At 39.1% G+C, this 23,244-nt stretch overlaps 1 protein-coding gene across 3 annotated transcripts; it reads left to right on the forward strand.

The window, feature by feature from the left end:
- Positions 1-1,835: 1,835 nt before the first annotated feature.
- Positions 1,836-21,279, forward strand: LOC113079113 (fragile X mental retardation syndrome-related protein 1-like). Of its 3 annotated transcripts, none has more exons than XM_026251313.1 (17): positions 1,836-2,283; positions 5,058-5,110; positions 6,627-6,720; positions 7,756-7,827; positions 9,257-9,405; positions 9,837-9,930; positions 10,017-10,133; positions 10,480-10,650; positions 10,740-10,818; positions 10,938-11,095; positions 11,297-11,383; positions 12,268-12,487; positions 12,788-12,967; positions 13,274-13,477; positions 18,170-18,268; positions 19,977-20,071; positions 20,977-21,279. In XM_026251313.1, the coding sequence occupies exons 1-17, from the start codon at positions 2,233-2,235 to the stop codon at positions 21,085-21,087; spliced, it is 2,034 nt and encodes a 677-aa protein (XP_026107098.1). In that variant the 5' UTR covers positions 1,836-2,232; the 3' UTR covers positions 21,088-21,279. The 3 variants fall into 3 exon arrangements, with proteins under 3 accessions (XP_026107098.1, XP_026107099.1, XP_026107100.1); XM_026251314.1 differs by having other exon boundaries at positions 18,173-18,268; XM_026251315.1 differs by lacking the exon at positions 18,170-18,268 and having other exon boundaries at positions 1,837-2,283.
- The last annotated feature ends 1,965 nt before the right edge of the window (positions 21,280-23,244 follow it).

Consider the following 23,244-nt stretch of genomic DNA (forward strand, 5'->3'; position numbering starts at 1 on the left):
ATCCAAGACCTTGTGAGAACACACATGTGGACATTGTGGGCTACATTACCCTCTGCTGGTGGTGAAATGTCTCTACATATGAGTGTGTTTACTACTGAGAGTTGTTTTCTTTGGCTGAGCATCACAGTTTATGTCTGTCTGACTGTGTTTTCTTGCACCTGTTGGGCAGACTGACTGCGGCGTCATGTAAAATGATAAATCTGCCCCAGTGGGAAAGTTCTGTCATCAGCCTTTCGTGTACAAACCTTTTTGCTTGACTAATGCTTTGGGATCATTAAAATGTTTTTTTTTTTTTTCTTGGAAAACTTACATGAAGTCTCTTATGCTAAGAAAGTTGCATTTATTTGATAAAAAAAACAAAAACAAATAGCAATATTGTGAAATAAATGTTTTTTGTTTTTTATATATATATCAGTGTTAAAAGCAATGAAGCTTAATATTTGTGTGGAAACACTGATTACATTGTTTCAGCATTCTTTGGTTAATAAAACGTTCAAAAGAACAGAATTTAATCAAAATAGAAATGTTTTTGTATCTTTTTTGATAAATCTTTTGATAAATAATGTATTTATTTTAATATATAAGTCTTTTCTGTTACTTTTGATCAGTTTAATGAACCAATGTTAAATAAAAATATAACCTTTTCTCTTTTTTTAAAGGCTGGTTTCTTGAGCACAAATTCATCATATTACACTGATTTCTGACGGATCGTGTGCAAAATGTATCTTATAAAACATTCTTAGAAAAAAATCCACATTCATTTTATATCCTTGGCAAATGCACTGACTTGAATCTGTCGAAAAGTCCTCACATCCTCTGTTTTTTGACCCATGTCCTCCAGCATCTGCTGTCTTCAGCTGTTATAAGTCTTTAACCCCTTACTGAGTTTGCTCTTCCTCTCATTTGGTCAAACTGTTTGACGTGTCATTCCTCACCCGTCAATGACTGACATCAAATCAGCCAACATCCTGACGTCCACACCTTCCACAACTGTTGTTAGAATCCCAACATCCCGTGGACATCTGCTTATTCATGTATTCATCTATTTACCTTATTGATACCTTTGTTTCCTTTTATATCAGATATTAGTTTGGTGAAAATGTCATAGCAAGTGCAAGATAAAAAAAAATACATTAGTGTCCCTGTCGTGAAACAGATTTCATGATCCAACATCTGTTACACAAAAGTATTTGGGGAATATATTAGTGGTTCTTCAATGGTGTTTGATTACATATTGCATGGTATTCAAATGTTGCCACAAGGTACTTCAGAAAGAGACTTGTAGGCCTAAGGATTATAAAAAGCAGCAGTTCTGCGTGCATTTTACTTCAGGTCTTGAGTCAAAAAGAAATATGCAGGATATTTGACATAAAAAAAATCAATCAGTTCTGCCTGATGCACCAAAGCCTTCAAAGTGAAACCAGTGTGTTTCAAATTCAGTACAATTCATGATTATTTATCATGCGGTTGCACAGTGTGTTTGAGATTATGAAAGGCCCCAAAGCATCTGTTCCAAAAAAATCTGCGTAATATACATTTTCTCCCTAAGGTATGATATCAGTATACATAATAAGAGAGCGTTTGGAAACTCGTCTTTCTTTACATAACATGCATCACAGTTTTTGTGAATCAGTGGGTCTCCTCAAAAACAAGAGCCACGCAAATATAGCAACTACAAACCCGGCGAACCAAGAGCTGCGAGCGCTGGGTCCGCGTAGAGCGTCCCTCGACGGTTCCGCCAATCACAGCGCGAGGCTGCGTGTGAGTGACAACGCACTGGACCAATCACGGGGCGTGGAATGACGAGGGGTGGGGAAATCGGGATCATTCACAGTCTTGATGCTCCACTCTGACGGCGTGTGTTGGAGGTAGCGCAGCGCTACAGTCATATTAAACGACAGACGTCCTAAACAACAGCGTTTTCAGACATAGCACAGAGGACTCTCACGAAAACACCCCGATATATGCAGGAACAACCGTGAGTTCAAGTGCTAGAAGGTGTCGGTGACCGTTGATTAGCGGCTGCGCTAGCTGTTTTGCTAACACCTCGTTCACATCCACCGTCTTCAGACAGCATCACTCCCGCTCCAGAGTTGCCTCTAACGGCTTCTCTCACGCTCGAAGCAGTCGTTATTGAGTTATTGACTGGTCCCGCTGGAATTGGCGTCGGAGCTGAATCCCGCTGTCGGAGCGCCTGAAGAGAGGCACAGTGGTGGGGACGCGCCGGAGAACATGGACGGGCTGGCGGTGGAGGTGCGCGGCTCTAACGGGGCCTTCTACAAGGTAACTTCATTAGAAAAACAACAATATATTACACCATAAGCAGGGTCTGGTGTACGCGTGCATGGACGCATCAGGACAGCTGAGGTGTGATGCAGCGATATGTGTATCTCTTTCAAAGAGGCCCGAGACGTAAGCGAGCTCTGTTGTTTTGGACCTGCTCGCTAGTTTTATTTTATTTTAGCTAGAGTTCTGTTAGCTAATGAATCTGTTCTAGTGAGATCTAGTGTGCTAACGTACCCTACATAGACAGGATGGGATAAGCGCACTTTGTTTTGAGACACACAAGGATTTTTTTCTGACATTTATCATCCTTGTGTTGTTCAGAAGCCCTGCTTGCTTCTGTGGGCCACAAAAGGAGATTTTAAAGACTGACATACTAATTTTTTTTTTTTTTTGCATTCTTTCCAGACATTGAAAGTCAATGGTGTCTGACATAGTAGTTCTCAATCATTTTTACCAAACTAAGGTTGTGAGCTTGCATATCAAAGTGCCAGGCTTATTCCATGCAAAATAACAGTAGTGCAATGATATTTTTATAGAAATAGTTTACTGTGCTTTGTACAGTAACAACCTTAGACAGATTACAGTGTAGTAGTTTGAACAATGTGCAGTCTGTGCAAAATATGAGTAGTGCAATGCATGAATGTAAAGTATAAATTATACTGTGTTTAATATGTGCATATGGGAAATGTGGTGCCACTGGTTGTGTATTCACAAGCCTGTCCTCTTTGTTTGGTCAGCTTGAGTTTAGATTAGACTGTGGGAAACCACTCAGTCCGGCTTTTGTGATGAGAAAACATGATGATGTTTATGAAGAGAGAGTTGTATCAACTAAATGGGCTATCTGGACCAAACACTCATTTCTGAACCGCTGTGTTGCCTGTGAAGGTGAATTTGTTCAGATTGAGATCGGTCCCATGTTGTAGTTTTTGACCCTCCAGCATTATCAAACTACAGCCGCAAAGTCATAAACCATAACCAATGTTTCACAAGTTGAATCCAACGCTGTGGAAGTGTGAACTCCTCAGCTAAAATATAAACATCACATCCCATATATATATATATCTGCAAGTTCAGTTTTTTATTTAGGGATGTACTATTTTGCAGTAAGGTGACAGTGACGGCTGTCTCGAGCTGTTAAACTCTGAGGGACTGAAGCAGGTGTGAGAGGAACAGGTGATCTCGTTGCTGACATCCAACACTTTGCAACCCCCACCAAATACTATTACTACCTCTCTCCTCTCTGGATATATCCCTTTCTCTCTCTACTTTTTCCCCTTTCACGACCCCTCCTTGTAATGTTATGTAAAAGAGGAATTCTTGCCAATTTAGTCTCTCCTCTCTTCTGTTTATACACACCTCCTGCATTCTTTGCTGTTAATATTATCAGGTGTGTTCTTTCTAGTCTGTATTGACTATTTAACACATGGTGACGATCTGAAGTGTTCGCTCTTTCTCCTTTAAAATATCTGGGGTGAGTTTCCCAAAACATAGTTGCTAACCTGTTAGCCACTTGGTTGGGAATGGGAAATTGCATTGCAACCAACAATAACTTAGTTAGCAACTACGGTTTAGGGAAACTCACCCCTGGTCGAGAGTTTAAGGAGTGGTCATGTTTCCAAAGTCTTAGTGTTGTTACCAGGATATGAGTGGAAGAAAACTTTTAGCATGTTTACAACTCTTTGGACAACAAGTAGTATTAAAAAGGGGAAGTCTGCCCCATTATATACAGTAATCAGTGCAGCTGATATGTGCTGATTCTTAAATGATTATATTTGATCCTGTCTTGAGTGTGTATTTCCATTCTTGTGGTCCATTTAATAAATGGACGCTTTATTAAAATTAGACATAATTCTGAAGTCCTAGCTCTCTGATTAACTGAGAGGTTTCTACAAGGTTCCCTTCAGACGGGCAATGAATGGAGGACGCAGATGGCCAAGAGTCTCCGTCATAGATAGTTATTTGCCACTCTTCCCATTGGGTCCTGCATGTCTGTAGTGTCACATTCCCAAAATTGCCACCCTAACGTAAGACTGTGCCTCTCCTGGTCATAGACGTCAGCAGACATTGGGGCATGTGACTTCACAATCTAGTATGTTGGAAAGGATTCAAGACAGGACAGTCTATATTAAAAGCCTGCCCAGTTGCTTTCAGGATCTTTTGCTGACTTGTAAATTGGCAGGCTTTTTAAAATCATATATAATATATTCACTTTTTTTTCTGGTTCAGTGCCATGCCCTTTAGACATAGAGAAAAGAATACCGTAGAAGCCCCTCTCAGTTGGATAATGGGGATTTGGCAACCGTGATGTGTTGTATGTGAATTAATATGCCTTGTGTCTTGTGAAATAGACACTAGTCTCTTTCCAGCAGGTTACACACTGGCACTCGTTCTGTCGAATTTCCTCTCTTTCTCTCATCTCAGTCTCTCCATCCCATATTAGGCGTTGTCTGTATGTAGCTGAGCTATGATGGGGTGGAGACTGGAGTAATCGTTTTATGGCAGCTCTGATAGATTTGTGGAAGAAGGAGGAGGAGTGACGGATGAGGAACAGATTTTAAGGAGGGGACATTGGGTGCCTCCTCCTCTCAACTGCCCAATTACGTCTTGCATTCACAAGCTAGCACATACTACACCTGTGACATGTGGAACATATATACACACGTTTGCATTTCGCACAGATATTGCAAGCAATGTAACTCCCTCAACAACCAATGCTAACTTAGTTCCATGTAAAGCACATATGCTGAACATATCTTCTCTCCTTTTTTTAGGGTTTCATCAAGGATGTACACGAGGACTCCCTCACAATAGTCTTTGAAAACAAGTAAGTTGGCCGGACGTGCTCTTTCCTAAACGCTCTGCCTGTTTGACAAGGTTTTGTTTGGGATGCGTGTTCACACTCTGCCACCTACACAACCAGCAAAAATATAAGGTTGGCCAAGACCAGAAGAGTTTTAGCCTGTTAAAATACAATATATATATATATATGCCTCTAGGGTTTTTAACGGGGTATTTAAGCAGTGGTACTGCAGCCAGTCCATCGGTTGTATTGATTTTATATCAAAATCTATGTATATCTTTGTATGTGTGAGAGATATATTTTTATATAGGTCCAAAAGGGTCCACTTTTTGGAAGGTATCCAGTCATGTTATATAAAAAAATAAAGAGGTTTATCATAGAAGATACAAGAAACACTACATAGGACAGTGATGCATCCGTCCCCTTCAAAGGGGTTTTAGTTTTGGGAAAACAAAGAAGCCGCTGGACGCCAAGTCTGAGCTTTATATTAAAACTTCAACATATTTATTTATTATACATGCATATAAAACGCACAATATGTTCAATAGCTTGGGTAGATTTTAAAATACTTTTATTCAGCAAGGATGCATTAAATGACAGCCAAGTCATTTAATTAAGTCGATTCAATTAAGTGACATTTATGTTAAAGAACTGCTCTGTCATATAATTGCTGATGGATCTTATTACACTAAAGGCTGGAGTAATGGAAATTCAGCTTTGCCGTCACAGGAATGAATGACATTTGAAAATACATCATAGTAGAAAACTTTATTTTTTTAATTGTAGTAAAATTTCACAAGATAATATAGCTGTTTTTACTGTATTTTTGTTCAAATAAATGCAGCCTTGGTGAAAATAAAAGGTATTTCCAGGAACATTTTTTAAATAATCTCACTGACCCCAAACTTTTGAACGGCATTTGTGTATATATTAAATAAAGAAAATGTACTATTATTAAACCCATAATAGTACAGCACATGAAGTTGAATGCATTGTAACTATACAGATATTATAGGTCACTCTTTTTAAATGGTTTTTGTGTAAAGTGGATTTATCTCACAGTCAGCTTGTTTTCTTTAGAGCTGAACTGATAGATCACTTCCACTTTTCCTTCAGCGATGTGCTCCAGTCCGTCTCTCTCAGCGTCTGTGCTAACTCTCTCGGACAGCTCTTTATAGTTCTCCTGTCCCCCCTCCATGTCTCCCTACTCCTGGCTTTTTTCTTTCTGTCCTTCTCTCACTCCCCGTTTCGGGCCGAGGTAGATCCATTAATAGCCCGATGAGGTATGCAGGGAGGGGAGTACGAGACAGTGACCGCTCTGCTGACCCATGAACAACCACAAGAGCACGGTCATCTCTCTGAGACCATGTGCTTGCAGTCTTGTTAGATTTGTGTGTAATAGAAATAAAAGACAGGGACATGAGTGTGTTAGGCCATTGAGCCCATGGTTTTTGGAAGTGGGGTGTCGAGTTATACCTGTCCTGTCGTTAGAAAGCTAACTGACAACTGTGTGTCTATCTGTGTGTCTTCTTTCCACAAGCTGGCAACCAGAGAGACAGCTGCCGTTCAGTGACGTGAGGTTGCCTCCCCCAGCCGAGTACCACAAGGACATCTGTGAGGGAGATGAGGTGGAGGTAGGGGTACATTCACTCCGAAACACCCGGAGCACTCCTCAGAGCAGCACCCTGAAACAGATGAATCATCGCTGGAGAAATAGCCCTTTGAAATCTAAAACATATTTAAGATTCTCATCTTACGCCACTTTCCATAGCGCTAAACACGGGTCGTTCTTTAAAAACAACATGAAGGTTTTTAAAACACATTGAACTTGAGAGAAATCTGATTTGATTGGATTTAGAAATATAAACTGGTGTTATCTTCCCACTGCCCCTGTGACTTTTAATGCGAGAAGTCATTTCAGAGATTAAAATGATGTATTTTGATGAAAGCATGTGAGAGACAACTTATATTTTCTTCAATTTCTGTTTGTTGATTCTAGATTTCTCCTGTGTGTCAAACACAGTATCTTGCCAACACATGCATAACTTGAATCGCATGAATAGAATTAGTAATAAACAGATTCATCTTTTCATATTTGGCCATTTCAGAGTGAAATGCAATATGTCTGTCAATGGCTGATATTAGTGATTGTGATGGCTAAATTGCATTTTATTAAAAAAAATTGAACCATGCTGTATAAAATTCTGGTGTCTGTTAGTACTATTTATTATTGATCATAACATGAAAATTCTTGTCATTATTAGTATCAGCCAGTATCTTAATTCTGGTGCAACTATAGTTTCTTTGAAATTGCCCAAATGACCAGTTAACATCACTGAGATGGATCCAAAACCAAACAGAATTGTCAATGTACGATGAATTATGCTTTATTAATGCATGCATTGTTTTTAAGTGGATTGACTAAATATTGTGAGAATTTACATTTCAGCAACTGTATAGAGCAAGTCTTATTTGCTTTTATTAAATCTTAAAAATATATGCATCGTAATCTCCGTATTGCCAATTTCTAGTCGATCACTGGATACAAGCATTCACACACACACTCCTATTATAGTACAAAGTCATTTCTTGCTTTGTGTTAAACACAGAGACACCATTTCGTTTAGTGTTTTCCTGCACAATCACCTGAGCTGGTCTTTTTTCTTCAGGTTTACTCCAGAGCCAACGAGCAGGAGCCCTGCGGCTGGTGGTTAGCGAGGGTGAGGATGATGAAGGGAGAGGTAAGTCGGGTCCAGGTGTGCAAGCGACCTCTGCACACATGTTTGATCAGATGTGGGTCACGGGGTCTGCATTTCAAGCGATCTGTCTCTCGTTATTTACTCTGAAGTGGAGTCCAAAGTGAATATATGAATATCGATTGAGGGTGTTTGAGGGACTCCAGTAGGCCTTTAACACACACACACACACATCTGCAGCACTGACCCAGTTACCCATAAACACGAGAGCGATCTCCTTTATTGAGTCAGACTGATCCCCCTGGTGATCTAATAGCGGATCGCCTTAAGCTTTATAATATGCATAAGCTAGATCTATAACGATCCTGGTCTAATGTGTTGCTCGGTTTAAAATGAAAGTTCAGTAATGTACACCCTTTTTAATTCTGAGGAAGATATCTAAATTATTTAATGTGGTAATCAACGTCATATGGTAGAGCTTTGCTTCTATTGAACCTGGAACATTATTGTAAGGTCACAGTAAAATACTGACATTTACAATAAAGTCTTATGATGCACAGATAGGAGTTTTCTAAACACTGATAAAAACGTAAGCGCTTATGTCTGCTATGCAGTGTTTCCTGGTATAAGCTCCCATTTAAACCTGTCTCCACACACACTTTTTGGTTAATTAGGTTATAAGGTGGCACATGAGATGGCAGGCAGACCTCTCACTGGGGAACTGTGTTCTCCCTCTTGCACACATTCATTCTGATACTGGGGCAGTCGAATAATAGGACGAATTTAGACTTGACTCTTGACTGCGTTCTAGGTCAGCGAGTGTAATCGTGTGTTACTGCTGATATGAGACGTGGCCGCTCTGTTATTACAGGGGCTGTTTCTAGTCGAGTGGAGGGGGCTGTTCTCAGATTATCTTCAATCGGTTTTACTGTGTTACAGGCAGTAGATACTTAATGTTAGCTTAATGCTTCTGTCTCTCTCTGAGCGTGTGCTGTGCTAACGCGTCTCATCACAGTCACTAATTACTGGCATTTTCAGCTAATGGTCTAGCACAACAAAACCGTCTTTGAGCAGCTTCGGTCTGTTTGCTGTGTCTTTAAAGTGGTGAGGTTGTGAAAGAGGCTATTGTGACCTGTGTTAGAAACAGTCAGCTGTCGGTCATTAAAATAAACCCTACAGGAGCCTGATTCAGAGCTGACTGTACATTCATCCCGCTTGTTTCATGCATACTTGCCAGATAAAACTGGTTTGAGGTTTAATGATTTAATGATTTTATTATATGGTCAGTTTTACATTTTAACAGTCTTGACTCAAGAATGCAATGTTTTTTTCAATTAAAAATATTCAAGAGTGTAATAATCCGGTTTAATACATAAGCTATTAGCCATGTGCAGCATGCATTGATTTTTTTTTTTGTTGTTTAATGTGTGTGGTGGGCATTGTAACATTATTATTATTTATTTTTTCTGTTCAGTTCTATGTGATCGAATATGCAGCCTGCGACGCCACATACAACGAAATTGTCACATCGGAGCGAATCCGGCCGGTCAATCCCAACAGCCCCTCGTCTGAAAACTCCTTTTACAAAGTCCCCATCGCTGTACCCGAGGATCTCCGAGACATGTAAGACACACATGCAGCGTTCACTTCACTTTTTAGTTCACTGATTGTGTCCACTCAGACTAAATCTGCATGCAAGTTGTTTTTAGCTGACCAAATTAAGCCAAGGTTGACCTCAACAAATTGTGTGTGTGATGGGGCTTTGCAATAAACAATAATAATAACAACAATAATCGTTTGAAGGAAAATCGTACGGTTCTGTTGTGCTGCGTCTTATTTGACAAAAAATAAAAATGTATTGTTTTGTTGCAAATTGTTATATTTTCTTGAGACTTAAAGTGTTATTCATTCATTCATTCAAAAAGATAATCGATTTCATGGGTCCCTAAAAGCAAGCTTGCTCTAATTGTGAACTAACATGTAAATGTTAAACATCTTTGGAATAATGTATTTTGGAAGAATTGAATGTATTTTTTCTTTTGTGAACGATGCAGCTGTTTGACTGAGAACATTCACAAAGACTTCAGGAAAGCAATCGGAGCCAACTGCATCTTCTACAACACCTTTACACACCAACTTATAGTCCTGGTCAGTGTTTAATTCTGTTTACTCTCTGGTTATGATACTGAAACATACAGAGTTGTGTCTGAACGTGTCTGTCTGTGTCTCCTCAGTCCACGAGCGAGTGCACGGTGAAACGAGCAGCTCTACTGAGTGACATGCACTTCAGGAGCATTCGCACCAAACTCATGCTGATGTCCCGCAACGAGGAGGCCACCAAACACTTAGAGGTGCACAAACTGTTGTTTAATTTGTTACACATTTTACATGCAAAACAGGTTAGCTAGTCCTGACAGCGAAAGCCATCATGTGGAGATATAACTGCTTAATTTGAGTCACTTTTACAATATTTCCTGCATATACAAATTTGTCATCTGTGCTTTTTATTTTTTTGCCTTCAAGCTCCACGTTCATGGAATGAATTCCTCTGCAGTTCAGATTTCTAATTATAAAGTTGATTGTTAGTGCAATTGTTTCTGTGTTGTTGTTGTTGTAGTTTTGCTTGTCATTATATGCATGCTCCTGTAAAAGTGATTCTGGTCGTGCTGGTTAAACAGTTTTTTTTGTGTCCCGCAGACAAGTAAACAGCTGGCGTCTGCGTATCAGGAGGAAGTGAGGGTGCGTGAGGATCTAATGGGTCTGGCCATCGGTTCTCACGGTGCCAACATCCAGCAGGCCCGAAAAGTTCCCGGCATCACTGCCATTGAGCTGGAAGAAGAGAGCTGCACATTCAGGATCTACGGAGAGGTGCTTGTCTTTGCTTTCAGTTCATCTGGTGTTATTGACAACGATAAGTGACAGCAGTGATTTTGACGGGTTGTTCTTTTGCACCCAAGACCCCAGAGGCTGTGAAGCAGGCCAGGACGTATCTGGAGTTCATGGAGGATTCCTTCCCGGTTCCCAGGAACCTTGTAGGCGAGTTGGTTTTCTGCTTGTTAGACTGAATGCAGTTCAGACATTAGCAAAGCATAATTTCTGAAAATCTGCCAAAGCCCAAGTGCCGTTACCCAATGATTCTCTCTCGTTCACAACAGGCAAAGTCATTGGCAAAAACGGCAAAACTATCCAGGAGATAGTAGACAAATCGGGCGTGGTTCGAGTGCGGATCGAAGGGGACAATGATAAAAAGCTGCCCAGGGAGGAGGTAGGCAGGCAGGGGGCTGGCAGAGACAACACTGTGAGCAGCCAAGAGGTGAATGAGCCGCCCACATCATACAACAAACCTCTCACTGTTACAGCTAAATCCATCCTCAGTGAGGAAAACAGCACAAACTTAGTAACAAACCCTTTATTTTCATGCAAGCGTACACACATCATGAGTGTTTAGTCTCTGAAATAGCTTTTGATTTTACTAACATCAGAAATGTTGTTGCTCTTTGTCTTTGCTATCCAGGGAACGGTTCCCTTTATCTTTGTTGGAACCAAGGAGAACATCAGTAACGCCCAGGCCTTGCTCGAGTACCACGTGGCCTACCTTCAGGTCAGTCGCCGTGCGTGAAGAGTGTCGTTCAGCTTCTGAACTGATCGTGTTTTTTCCGTTATTGTTCAAGACTCAAAAGTGTACAAGAATTCGTTGTAACTTACGAAAGACGAGCTTTTGAAATAAACTGTTCTCTCTTGACTGGTCAGCTGATCTCATGGAAAGCTGTTGGTCGAGAACATAACCACTGATGCTAAAAATACCCCCATTGGGGGTGGATTTGGCGGGGGAGGGGGCAAAGTGTGGATTACATGCCACCTACCCAGGCGCCTCTCAAAATAGCTGTTTCCCCTGTCCATCCCAGCCCAGATCTAGCACATTGCCCTCCTCTGTCAGCGTTCAGCTGCTGTTTCAAACCCCCAGCTGTCACATTCTGATCTGACACCTTCACACACGTTAACAGACATGTTGCATCTAGTGAAAACCCACTGCAATAAAGGCTTTCTGTGCAGATAATCCAGCTTGAGAGGTGCTATGAAGAACATTTCATCAGCCTCCTCAATAATATTTATCGAGAGGTTTAATTTCTGTGTCCAATAAACAAAATAGTAAAAACTCTTTGCACTTAAAGAAATCAAATTTTTCATGCATTTATTATAATATTGTGATTTTTTTCGACCCTAATGAATATATTCTATCTTCTGATCTTTATTATATTATTGCTATAAAATATATCTTATCTTATGTGTTGTGTGACGTTGCATTTATTTTATTACATATTGCATATGATCTTATATAGCCTCATTAATAATAATAGCATACTTATCATTGCTATTACAACAAAACCAGAAATGATTGCATTATATTACTTTTGTTAGATCTGTAACTCTGCGTGTGGTTTAACAGCAGTTCCTGACAGTGCTTTCTCTCTCTGTATCTGACAGGAAGTGGAGCAGCTGCGTCTTGAGCGCCTACAGATCGATGAACAGCTCCGTCAGATTGGGGTGGGATACCGCGCACCCCCCAGCCGCTCCGGTTCAGGGGTCACCGGCGAGCGTGAAAGAGGTTACCTCACGGACGACAGCACCAACTCCCTGCAGACCACACGCACCTATGGAGGAAGAGGACGAGGACGCAAACCGAACAATGCATACTCTGGCTATGGTGAGAGTCAACTCTATACATTTTAATTATATCTATTTGATGGTTAAATGTAGGTTGAATTAAGATTGCAGGTGCAACAGGGTCAAGGCAACCACTAGATGGCGCAAAAACCCACCACATCCCTTTTCTAAACCTTTTCATAAGAAATACATAAATAGACGTAAATAAAAAAAACGTGGTGTTTATCGACTGAGTGCATGTTGCATTTAACTGAAAATAGATTTTAATCTGAACAAAATCTTTCTGTGGCTGCCAGCTGCATAACACACTCTTCTTTCTTTATCCTTGTCTTCTCTGCAGGAACAAACTCTGAATTGTCAAATGCATCAGAGACAGAAGAGATAGCAGAGCGAGAGCTCAGGCCTAAAGGTGTTGGAGGAGATGACAGAGGCTCAAAGCGAGGAGGACGGGGCCGTGGCACCAGCACAAGCAGAGGCCGTGGAGGACCAGGGCCACGAAACACCAACACTATCAGCTCAGGTATGAACTGACTGCAATTAATTAAAACTACATTTTAAAGAGTGCTATTTTTTTTTCTAGTTATGATGTAAAATACTTAATTGGAGAGAATGGCTCTGCTGTGAAATACTAAATTGTTGTACAGTAAAGCATAACAGTCTTAAGTCATAAACTAAATTGTCAAACTGTGTGGGAACCATGTGTTTTTTTTTTTATCATTTATTAATAAAACTGATAAGGTGAAATTATTTTTTTAAAATGTGTGGTAGCCTATGCATGCAAAAACTCCTGCGTCCTGCTGAACATCTGTGTTTTTGCGTGTTCCAGTGCTCCGAGATCCTGACAGTAACCCGTACTCTCTGCTGGAGGGAGAAGGTGAATTAGGCGCTGACACAGATGCCAGTGAAAGCATGGGCGGCACTGACCGTAGGAGACGTTCACGCCGTCGGAGAAACGACCAGGAACCCAGCGTTATAGATGCAGCCGCTAATGAATCTGACAGTCAGGCAGCCGCCAGTGAGAACGGACTGGGTATGAGACACTTTCAGTTTATTTTGATGCACACAGATTGATTTAAATAGAATCATTAGGATAGTAAGTAAAGATCATGTTCCATGAAGATATTTTCTAAGTTTCCTACTATATATATATATATATATATATATATATATATATATATATATATATATATACCAAAACTTAATTTTAGATTAGTAATGTGCATTGTAAAGGACTTCATTTGGAAAAATTTCAAGGGAAATATGTTTTGCACCCTCAGATTTTCAAATAGTTGTATCTCGGCCACTGTTTTTTTTTTTTTTGCATAGCCGTTATACAGCTTCTTAACAGCTTCCTCTTGTTTCATTTCAAACGAAATACGCTCTTATGACTTCAAGGGTGTCAAGGTGCAACTTTGAGAAAAGCTTCATCTGTGCATTTCACGTTGTTGTTCTATTCTGTGGTTACTCACTGGGTGTCTGCTCAACACCTTTTTTTTTTCCTTTTCTTTTTTTTACTGATTATTTGGAAGGAAAGTGGTGAAGTTATGATGCTGTTGTGGTCAGATGGCCTAGTTTTGCTTGTTTTGGATTGGTGAGATTGTTTTTCAAGATTTTTTGCTCATCCTCTTATGCTAGCCAAAGCTGCGTTGAGATATAAAAAATTTTAATAACCGTTTTCAGTTATAATATATTTTATAAATATTTTTTCATAAATATCTTAATATTTTTGTGGGAGTTACAAAGAACACAATTAATTTAAAGTGAAGTATTTTATTATGCATTATTCATTTAAAATGTTCCTGTCTCCAAACTTTTGAACAGTACTATACATCCTCTGTAAGGTAGGGCTGGGTAAAAAATACAGATATCTCGATATTAATCGGTTCTCATTTTTACAGAACGATTAATATCGTTTCCTTAAATCAGCTAGACAGCTGTCGGCAGTCCAATTTTTCCAGTCCAGAAAAATCAGCAACTTTGTCATAGACAATAGTATACATAGGACCCTCATAGGACCCTGGGGTCAGGAGTAGTAGCACATACCCACACGGAGAACGTAAGCGTCGATGGCAGCACCATCATCGTGTGTGTTCATTGACAACAGAACAGTGTGTTGTGAGAACATGGGTACAAAGTAATGGTAACCAGTAGGTTATTATGTGTGTCAGCCTGCGACCCGATCCTGAAGCAGTGGGGGCAATAATTAAAGGTGCACAAAGCTATTTTTGCCAAACGATATTGATTATTTGAAACCACCCAAACAAACAGGCCCATACCCCAGCGGGACATCGCCCTCAGAGCCGTTGAGAAACAAGAGTTGCGACACTCCTTTAGACTTCTATAGAAACAGTAGGGACATCTGGTTTTCATAGAAAAAGAAGAATGTGGAAGTAAAGCGTGTAATAGAGCAGCCAATTGTTCATCATTTATTTCAGTGTTTTAGCACTATCGCTAGAGAGTTGAGGAAATTACAATAGTTTTTGCCATTTTAACGCATTCGTTTTTTGTCTCGGAAATCTGGCCAGTAGTTGTATTTTATGAAACGGTTATAGTTCATTTTTCGTTTTAGATAATAGGCAGTTATACTATATTTGCCATTCAATAACGCGTGAAACCGCTTAATAGGAAATTAAATTAAATTAATGCATTTAGCAGATGTTTTTTTTTCCAAAGCTACTTTTTACCTAACATGTGTTCCCAACAAGTTGAATGAGTTTCAGCCAAGACTGCCCATTAAAAGAAAACAAGAAAGAGTTTCGGAATGCAGTTGGTTGCCTTGTTTTGTTGATGTTTTTTGTTGTTGTTGTTGTTTTTTGTTACGTTACGTTACTTTTTTTTTTTTTTTTTTGGGTTAAATTCCATATTTGCTGGTCTTTTTTAACATTCACTTATATTGTCTTAAATGTCATAAAATAATACTGGGATGCAAGGAATTAATCTTTTTAAATGTTAAAAAAAGCTAAACTTATACACATTGAGTGTTTGATAATGTCTAAATATACAATGCAAAACATAAATAAAATAATAAGTTCTTATGACCAGTGAAAGTTTTTAGAGGCAATTAGAGTAGAGCTAAATATACAGTGTGTAGGCTATATTTATAAAAGGGGTCATATGATGCAATTTCAATTTTTTTTATTTCTCTTTGGAGTGTTACAAGCTGTTGGTGAATAAAGAAGATCTGTAAAGTTCCAAAGACTAAAGTGTCAAATCCAAAGAGATCTTCTTTATAAAAGTGAAGACTTGTCCACACCCCCCCTAAAACAGCTCATTCTAACACGCCCCCACATCTCTGCATCACTATGTGCGATGATTTGCATAAGTTGTTCACACAAAGAAAGAAGGCATACCTTTTATTCTGTGTAGTATTGTCATTGCTGCTGCCCACATGTTGTAGGAGAAACAATATTTTGTTTCATTGTAATGTCTGTTTATATACACATATGCCTGAACTAAGTAAATTTCTGCTGCTATTATTATGTGTAGATGAAACAACAGGAGGCAGTGGTATTTGATATCCTATTTCATTTTATTGTAAATATACAGATAGGAAAATAGCAGTAGGTGAGCTGACTGATGTTATCAAGCACGCTGCTGTTTACAGATTTACCGGATTTGCGTCGTCGCGGACATCACACTCCCGAGTCGAATGCGCAAAGTCTTAACTACCGAGGATGCACGTCCAAAATCAGCATACTTTTTTGTCTTGAGAAACGCGCACAGATCTACGTCACCAGTCTATTTGCCTAATCTTCCCGGTACTTTACACCGCGGTGGAAACGCAGAAAGCAACAGGTCTGGGGGTGAAATAGTTCCTGGGGAAAAAAGGTCGGGCGAACAGCAGACAGATGTCTACTTTAGGGCGCTATGATTTCCGCGATGGAGAAAACGCAGACGGTCATCAATCCGGTCATAAAAACGGAATTTACAGTTTAATGTGGAATGTCACGGAATTTGACAAATTTTCAATTAATAAATCAAAAGTAGGTCATTGCTCTCACATTCAATCACGATATGGACTAATAATTTTTTTAAATTATTTTTCCTGTAAAGATATATATCATATATCGAGATATATATTTTTGCTCCATATCGCCCAGCCCTCATTTCCACATGAGCTGTACGTTTGCAAGCCGTTCTAGGCACAGTTAGACAGCCGCGCTGTTAGAGTGCGTGTGCTTGACTTGAATGCAGAAGACCTCAGCTGTGTGGGAGTTCTGTAAGTAGTATACCTAGTAGGCTGAATCGCCCTAATGTGGGACATTTGGTTTAATTCTGTGACACATTGCGTTGTGTAGCCAAAACATGAAATCCACACCCAATACCATTTTAAAAACCCCAGGATGTGTCCTAAATAAATAACAAGAGAAAATGCAGATACCTTATTCATAAAATAAATCATATGCACATTAGTGATCTTAGTGCAAGTTTCCTAAAGTGGGACACTGATAAGTCTATGATAAAAGCACAAAATCACCTTTCATGTACAGTAGTCGAATCTTAAATGTTAGTATTTCTCTTGGTTATGGATGGATAAAATATGGATAATCAAACATCATCAGACAAATAATACAATATGATCGTTTTGATGCATTTATTATAAAGACATTAAGCAACTATTGTCATAGACCTGTGTTATGTTATGTAGATAGAATTTCTGACTGTTCTCTAGTTCAACAAACACAACCACAGCAGGCATAACCTAGGCCTTTCTGAAGGCCAAATATACTACAGTTGAGGCTTTAGGTTAAGTTAAGCTTAACTTTAGGCTAGATCAGGCTTGATTCAGAATTCATTAACGTGCAGTGAACTGCTGTTAAAACATTTGACCAATTTGCCTAATGCTTTCTCTTTTACTAAACAAACACATAGGATCATAAGTGTCTATTTGAAAACCTCTAGCCTGCACAAACCTTGAACAACCTTAATAAAAAACCTCTCTGAAAACAAGCAGTCCTTTGCATCTCAAGACACCACCATTATCATCATCATCTATAATCGCATCTGCTTGATATTGCATAACAACACTAAAACCCTGTAATAATCATTTTGCGCCAAAAAACAAGCCCCTACACATTTTTGACTGCAGTACTGTCCCACATTTGGCTGATCATACTGTCCCATTTTTCGAAACCATATTTCCTAAAGTATTAAAAATATAGTTTGTACACACACACACACACACACACACATTCTCCAGCCATCCTAATAACAATTTGTCAATATTTATTGCTTTTATCAGACCTGTTTTTTATATCACTAGTGCAGTGTCCGTTCCAGCTGCTTCCGGCTGTTGATTCAGTGTTGATTACTACCGAAGCTTTGAAGCTCAAAAAATGATATTCGGATCAGCCCTAGAAATTTGTCAAAACCCTAAAGATTTCTACCTAAAGATGTCAGTTTTTTTTATCTTTTTTTTTTTTTAGCTGTCTCAGGAAGAGAAAGAGCATCACATTTATTTCCAAGGTAATGGCAACTGAAAGCCACTCCTGTACAAGAGAGCCTTTGATCAGATTTTAAACAAAAAGTTACATTTGTTAAACAACGGTATTCGTATTCTTCAGAAAAGATTAGGAAGAATAGGAAAGCCTTGGGGTCATAAAGAATCATCAAAGAACATTGCTTGATGGGAATTTAGTAGAAATGCCTCCGATGATAAATGTAAAAATAAATTGATCCCGTTGCATCTCATGCCTTCTCTGTCTTGGCTCATTTCCCTCAGAAGAGGAGGGCAGGCCGCAGCGCCGCAATAGAAGCCGCCGGCGTCGCACCCGAGGCAGTCGTCCTGAAGGGGGCTCCACCAGCCGTGACAGACAGCCAAGTGAGAGAGTGTTATAGTTGAGAGAATTATAGTTGCTTAAAAAAAAATTAACGTAACTTTAGAAAACTGAATGTAACTTTTTCAGAAACTATCAAAAATATGCCATTACAAAAGAAGAAAAATAGAATGAGAATGAAAAAAATGTACTCAGTCGCACAAATTTAACAGGCTCTTCAAATATGCTTCATTCTTTTGTTAATTACTTTCAAAGATTCATTTTCGCTAATCGTGGATTCTGAATGCATTGCCACAGATTTTGTTTAGTGTTTTGACCCGAACCTCTCGTGGGGGCGGGCTCAACAGTGATCTACTCTGATTGGATAGTGAGCTTTTGATTGACAGGTGCTCTCCGACCGGGAAGTACAGACGTCACTCAGTGGCACGCATTTGGAAAGCTCTCGCGGTGATTTGTATACAATACTTTGTGCTTTGTATTACTAAATATGTAAATAATATTTGACCTTCGATCGTCTCAGTCTGTAAAGATGAGCTCTCAGGAGACACGGAGCAGCATCGTCTTCCTCCTCCGCTTGAAGTAAACTGCTACTGAAGTAACCAATAACATCGATACAAGTTTTATTCATGTTACAGCGTGCAACAGTTCGTTGCGGGTTATTATTGTTATTCACAAGGAGGAAGATGATGCCGCTCCATGTCTCTCCTGAGAGCTCATCTTTCCATTATGTACGCGACTGAGTGACGCCTGTACTTCCAGGTCAGAGAGCACCTGTCCATCAAAAGCTCACTATCCAATCAGAGTAGATCACTGATAAGCCCCTCCCACAAGAAGTTTGTGTCAAAACACCAAACGAAAATCTTTTTTCTTCTTTTGTATTAGCATATTTTAGATCTTTTCTGAAAAAGCTACGTTCAGTTTAATAAAGTTACGTAATTTTTTTAATTTTTTTTTATCAAATATAATTCCATAGAGAAGGAGAAAAAAAATCCAAGTCCACCCGGCTGCAGCCTGCACGTGTAGCCCCGCCCCTTACCTGATCTGATTGGTTCAATTGTCTTTCATAGGCAAACATGATAGGAAACTTGTGCATAGTTGGTGTAGGACGGGGTATGTTGTTTAAAAAGCTAAAAACTTTAACAAGTTTCACAAATCCTTCATTATAATGCACAGTTGTTTACTGTTATCTTGACTCGCTATGTCTGATTTATTGAATCAGGAGATGTTAGCTGCTGCAAGTTTAATCCTGATCCTCGTCTGTTCGTCTGTTAGTCTAAAGATCAGCTTAATTTAACAAAACAATCATTTCAGGGACATGGAGTGTTACAGACTGTTTTTTTTCTTCTGTGCATTATAATGAAGGCTTTGTAAAACTGTACAGTGTTTTTAGCTTTTTAAACAACATACTCTGTCCTACACCAACTATTGGATTTCCTATCGCTTCTCAAACTGACAGCAAGGGACTACAGAGAGAGAACATTTATTACAACTTTTAAGGCTATTTTCTTTTGTTATTCAGCATTTGTAGAGAGCGACAGGAAGTAATTGTTGAGAGAGAGAAGGGGCTGGGTGGGATTGTTGCTGACCGGATTCAAACTCGATTAATTTCACAGTCTACAGAAGGTGTAAGATATAAATCTGACCCAAAGAGCTGTTTTCTTGCTCTGGGTTATAGGATTTTTCCACTTGTTTGATCACATGCTGCTTTTTTCCCCCTCGACCTGACTGCTGTGGCTCTCTCTGTTTTTATAGTTACCGTTGCAGACTTCATCTCTCGTGCTGATTCCCAGAGCAGACAGAATCTCCCGGTGAAGAACGAGGTGATCCAGCACACGTCCCACCCCAAGGTCTGCAAACACTACATTTACATTTAGCCATGTAGCAGACGCTTTTATCCAAAGCGACTTACAGATGAAGACAGTGGAAGCAATCAAAAACAACAAGAGAGCAATGATATATAAGTGCTATAACAAGTCTCAGTTAGCTTAACACAGTACACGTAGCATGGGATTTTAAATAATAGAATAAATAAAAAGAAAACCGATAGAATAGAAAAAGATTAGAGCAAGCTAGTATTAGGGGGTCTTTTTTTTATAATTGTATAATGAAAAGAAAACGGATAGAATACAAAGTTTTTATTTTATTTTTTATTTATTTATAGAATTAAAATAGTGAGTGCTAAGGTTAGAGGGTCAAATAAAGATGGAAACATGGGTTTTAAGCCGATTCGTGAAGATTTAAATATCGTTTAAATATTTAAATTTCTGAGAGGAGAAAAAAGCTTTAGGCCTGTAGAACTGCAAAATTTGGCCAGCATTTTGTGATTTATATATCAATGAGACTATGAAATAATTGTAATTATCATTTATGGTGGTTATCATTCTGCTTAATATTAAAATTTTGTTTTTGCATGTATTTTGTACTACTTAATGTTATTAAAGAAATTACACACACTAATATTTTGCTGTAAAAGCATTTGCAAATTGATAATTGCAATATTGTACCCAGATTGCATTTTTCAATTTATTTCAATGAATCATCAGCCTTAGCTGAATAAATCATAAGTTAAATATTAGTTCAGTTTTTAGTTTTTCGTCTATGTCTTTTCTCTTTTTAATAAATTAGTAATAGGTCAGTGTGTGTGTAAAGTCACTGTACCATCATCATTTGTTTTAAGGCTTAGCTTTGGGTAAAAGAACAGTTTTAGGTCCAGAACAATGTTTTAAACTGTATTTGGTTGTCTGTTCTTCAGGAAAACGGGACTAGCGTGAGACAGGAAGAGTGCACTGCTCCGAAGCGCTCCCCTAGCAATGGCGTAGCTTCGCCCGGGGAGGCTCTAGCCCTGGTGAATGGGGTCTCGTAAAAAGTCATCTCGCCCCCTCAAGACCCACGTCTACAGCGAGACACCACGGCGAACTCTGTAACCTGCTTGCATTCACGTAAACCTTTAAACTGACGAATGAGAATCGACTTAAATCCTTGAAGTCTATGAGAAGTAAATGATACAAAAAAAAAAAAAAAAATGAACGAATCTACTTTAAACCACACGTAATGGTGTATGTTTATCTTCTCTATCAGTACTTAGTGCTTATCTACCACAAGCTTGCCAAAAATGAGCTGAAGGATGTGACTCAAATCTCTGACATAACTGAAAACAGGACTTGACTTTTTGGGCGTTTTTTTTTTTTTGCGGTTGTTGTTGTTGTTGTTATTGTTGTTGTCATGGTCATTGTTCGTTTTTGATCGTTTGTACTCACTGGTGTGGGATTGTGAAACACTCCCGGACAGACGCATCTCTTAAACAGTGTTAGCTAAAAGAGGGCGGGGCTAGCAGAGAGGCGATGGGCTGAAGGCGGAGCCTCTTATGAGTGATTGACAGTTCAATCTGTGGTACTCTGAATTTAAGGGCAAAAAGAGGAAACCGAGAGACATTGTGCCTTGAATTTGAAAAAACTTGAGTATTTTCTTTTTCTTTCTTTCTTAATATTTGCGTTGTTCATGGGATTAAGTAGATGGTTCCTGTCGGAGGATTAAGAGGGGTTCGGATTAGGGTGGTGGGGGGTGGATCAAATAATTAATGCCAAACATGAAATTAGGATGTTTGTCCAAGGACAGGTCAATATGTGAAAGGCGTTTAATCTGTGTGTGTACAAGTGTGTGTCCTGTTGGTGAGACATGCAGCAAGAGCATAAAAATGGGGAGGGAATGGATTCGGTCTCTCCAGGGCAGAAAGCAGCACGAGTGTCGGTGGGCGGAGCTAGAGAGAGATGTTACTGAACAGACAGGTTCATAGTGTTGGTAATCTTCAGTATTTCAGCATCTCTTTCCTCACTGTACGTGGAAGGAAGTGGGGAGGAAAGCTTCCGGCCCACAGCTACAGGACAGGCAGGAGGGGACTGGTGACCCTCTGGGGTCCATGATTGGTTTTGATGGTCTAGAAGGCACAGTGAAGCTTTATTAAGATAAAGCCAGAAACATAGAGACGGATGCATTTGTACACACACACACACACACACACGTGCATCTAAAGAGCATTGTAATACACTGCAGTTTTAGCCTCTTCTGTCTCTGCTGGGAGATCTGAAGGTGATGGAGCGTTTTCTCACTTTGTAACGGTCATCTTGGTTCCTGCCCTCAAATATTATTTTTTTTTCTTCTCTTTTTGGTTCTTTCCACATCATAGAAAAACAAAAAAGATTAAAATGAAAGTGAAATAAATTATTTCTGGAATGACACCTGTGTGTAGCTTGGTTTCTTCTCTTCAGTCTGGTTTCAGTTTGTCTGCACTTTGTGTGAAGTTGGTGCAGAACAGGATGTGAAACTATAGTGGATATGAATTTTACAAATCTATATATATTGCATGTTTCCTAGTAAATTTATAGTAAGATAAAAGAAATAGTCAAGCAAATTATTTAACTATTATAAGGGATGCTTCACCCAAAATCAAAAAAAGTTCTAATGGTTATCTCGCCCTTATTCCATCTCCGTCTCTATTTTTTTTGTTCACAGAAGGAAGTCAAATATACCTGACAGCACGAGGGTGAATAAATGAGACTTTTCATGTTTGGGTGGAGTCTATTGGGTGTCTGTTTTCTTAATTTTGTAGTAGAGTAAAAATCATCAGGGTTATGCACTAATTGTTGTATATGGTTTTGTGAAACTACCTGGGTTTTTATGCTAGATTAATGATTGTTAATTGTCTTTCTTACCACAAACAAAACATTGAAGTCAGCCTCCTATATATTTCGCTCCTTTATTACCAACCTAGGGAAATCATGTTTTGCTTACCACTGCTAAATAATACTGGCTATTTCATCAGTATGATTGAGTCAAACTATGATGTTCATGTGAGAGTGCATCATACATTCTAGACTCTCAAATCATCACATTTTTTGTATTGCTCAACTTTATAAAGAAGCTGAGTGCAGGATTAATTTTACTGGATTGATTGGTCAACACTGCACTGTGAAACTGGTTGTGTTTGCTTTTGTTCATTAAACTAAACGCAGAGCTTTAGAAC

This window comes from Carassius auratus, unplaced genomic scaffold (assembly GCF_003368295.1).
Source record: "Carassius auratus strain Wakin unplaced genomic scaffold, ASM336829v1 scaf_tig00027223, whole genome shotgun sequence".
Classification (NCBI taxonomy): Eukaryota; Metazoa; Chordata; class Actinopteri; order Cypriniformes; family Cyprinidae; genus Carassius; species Carassius auratus.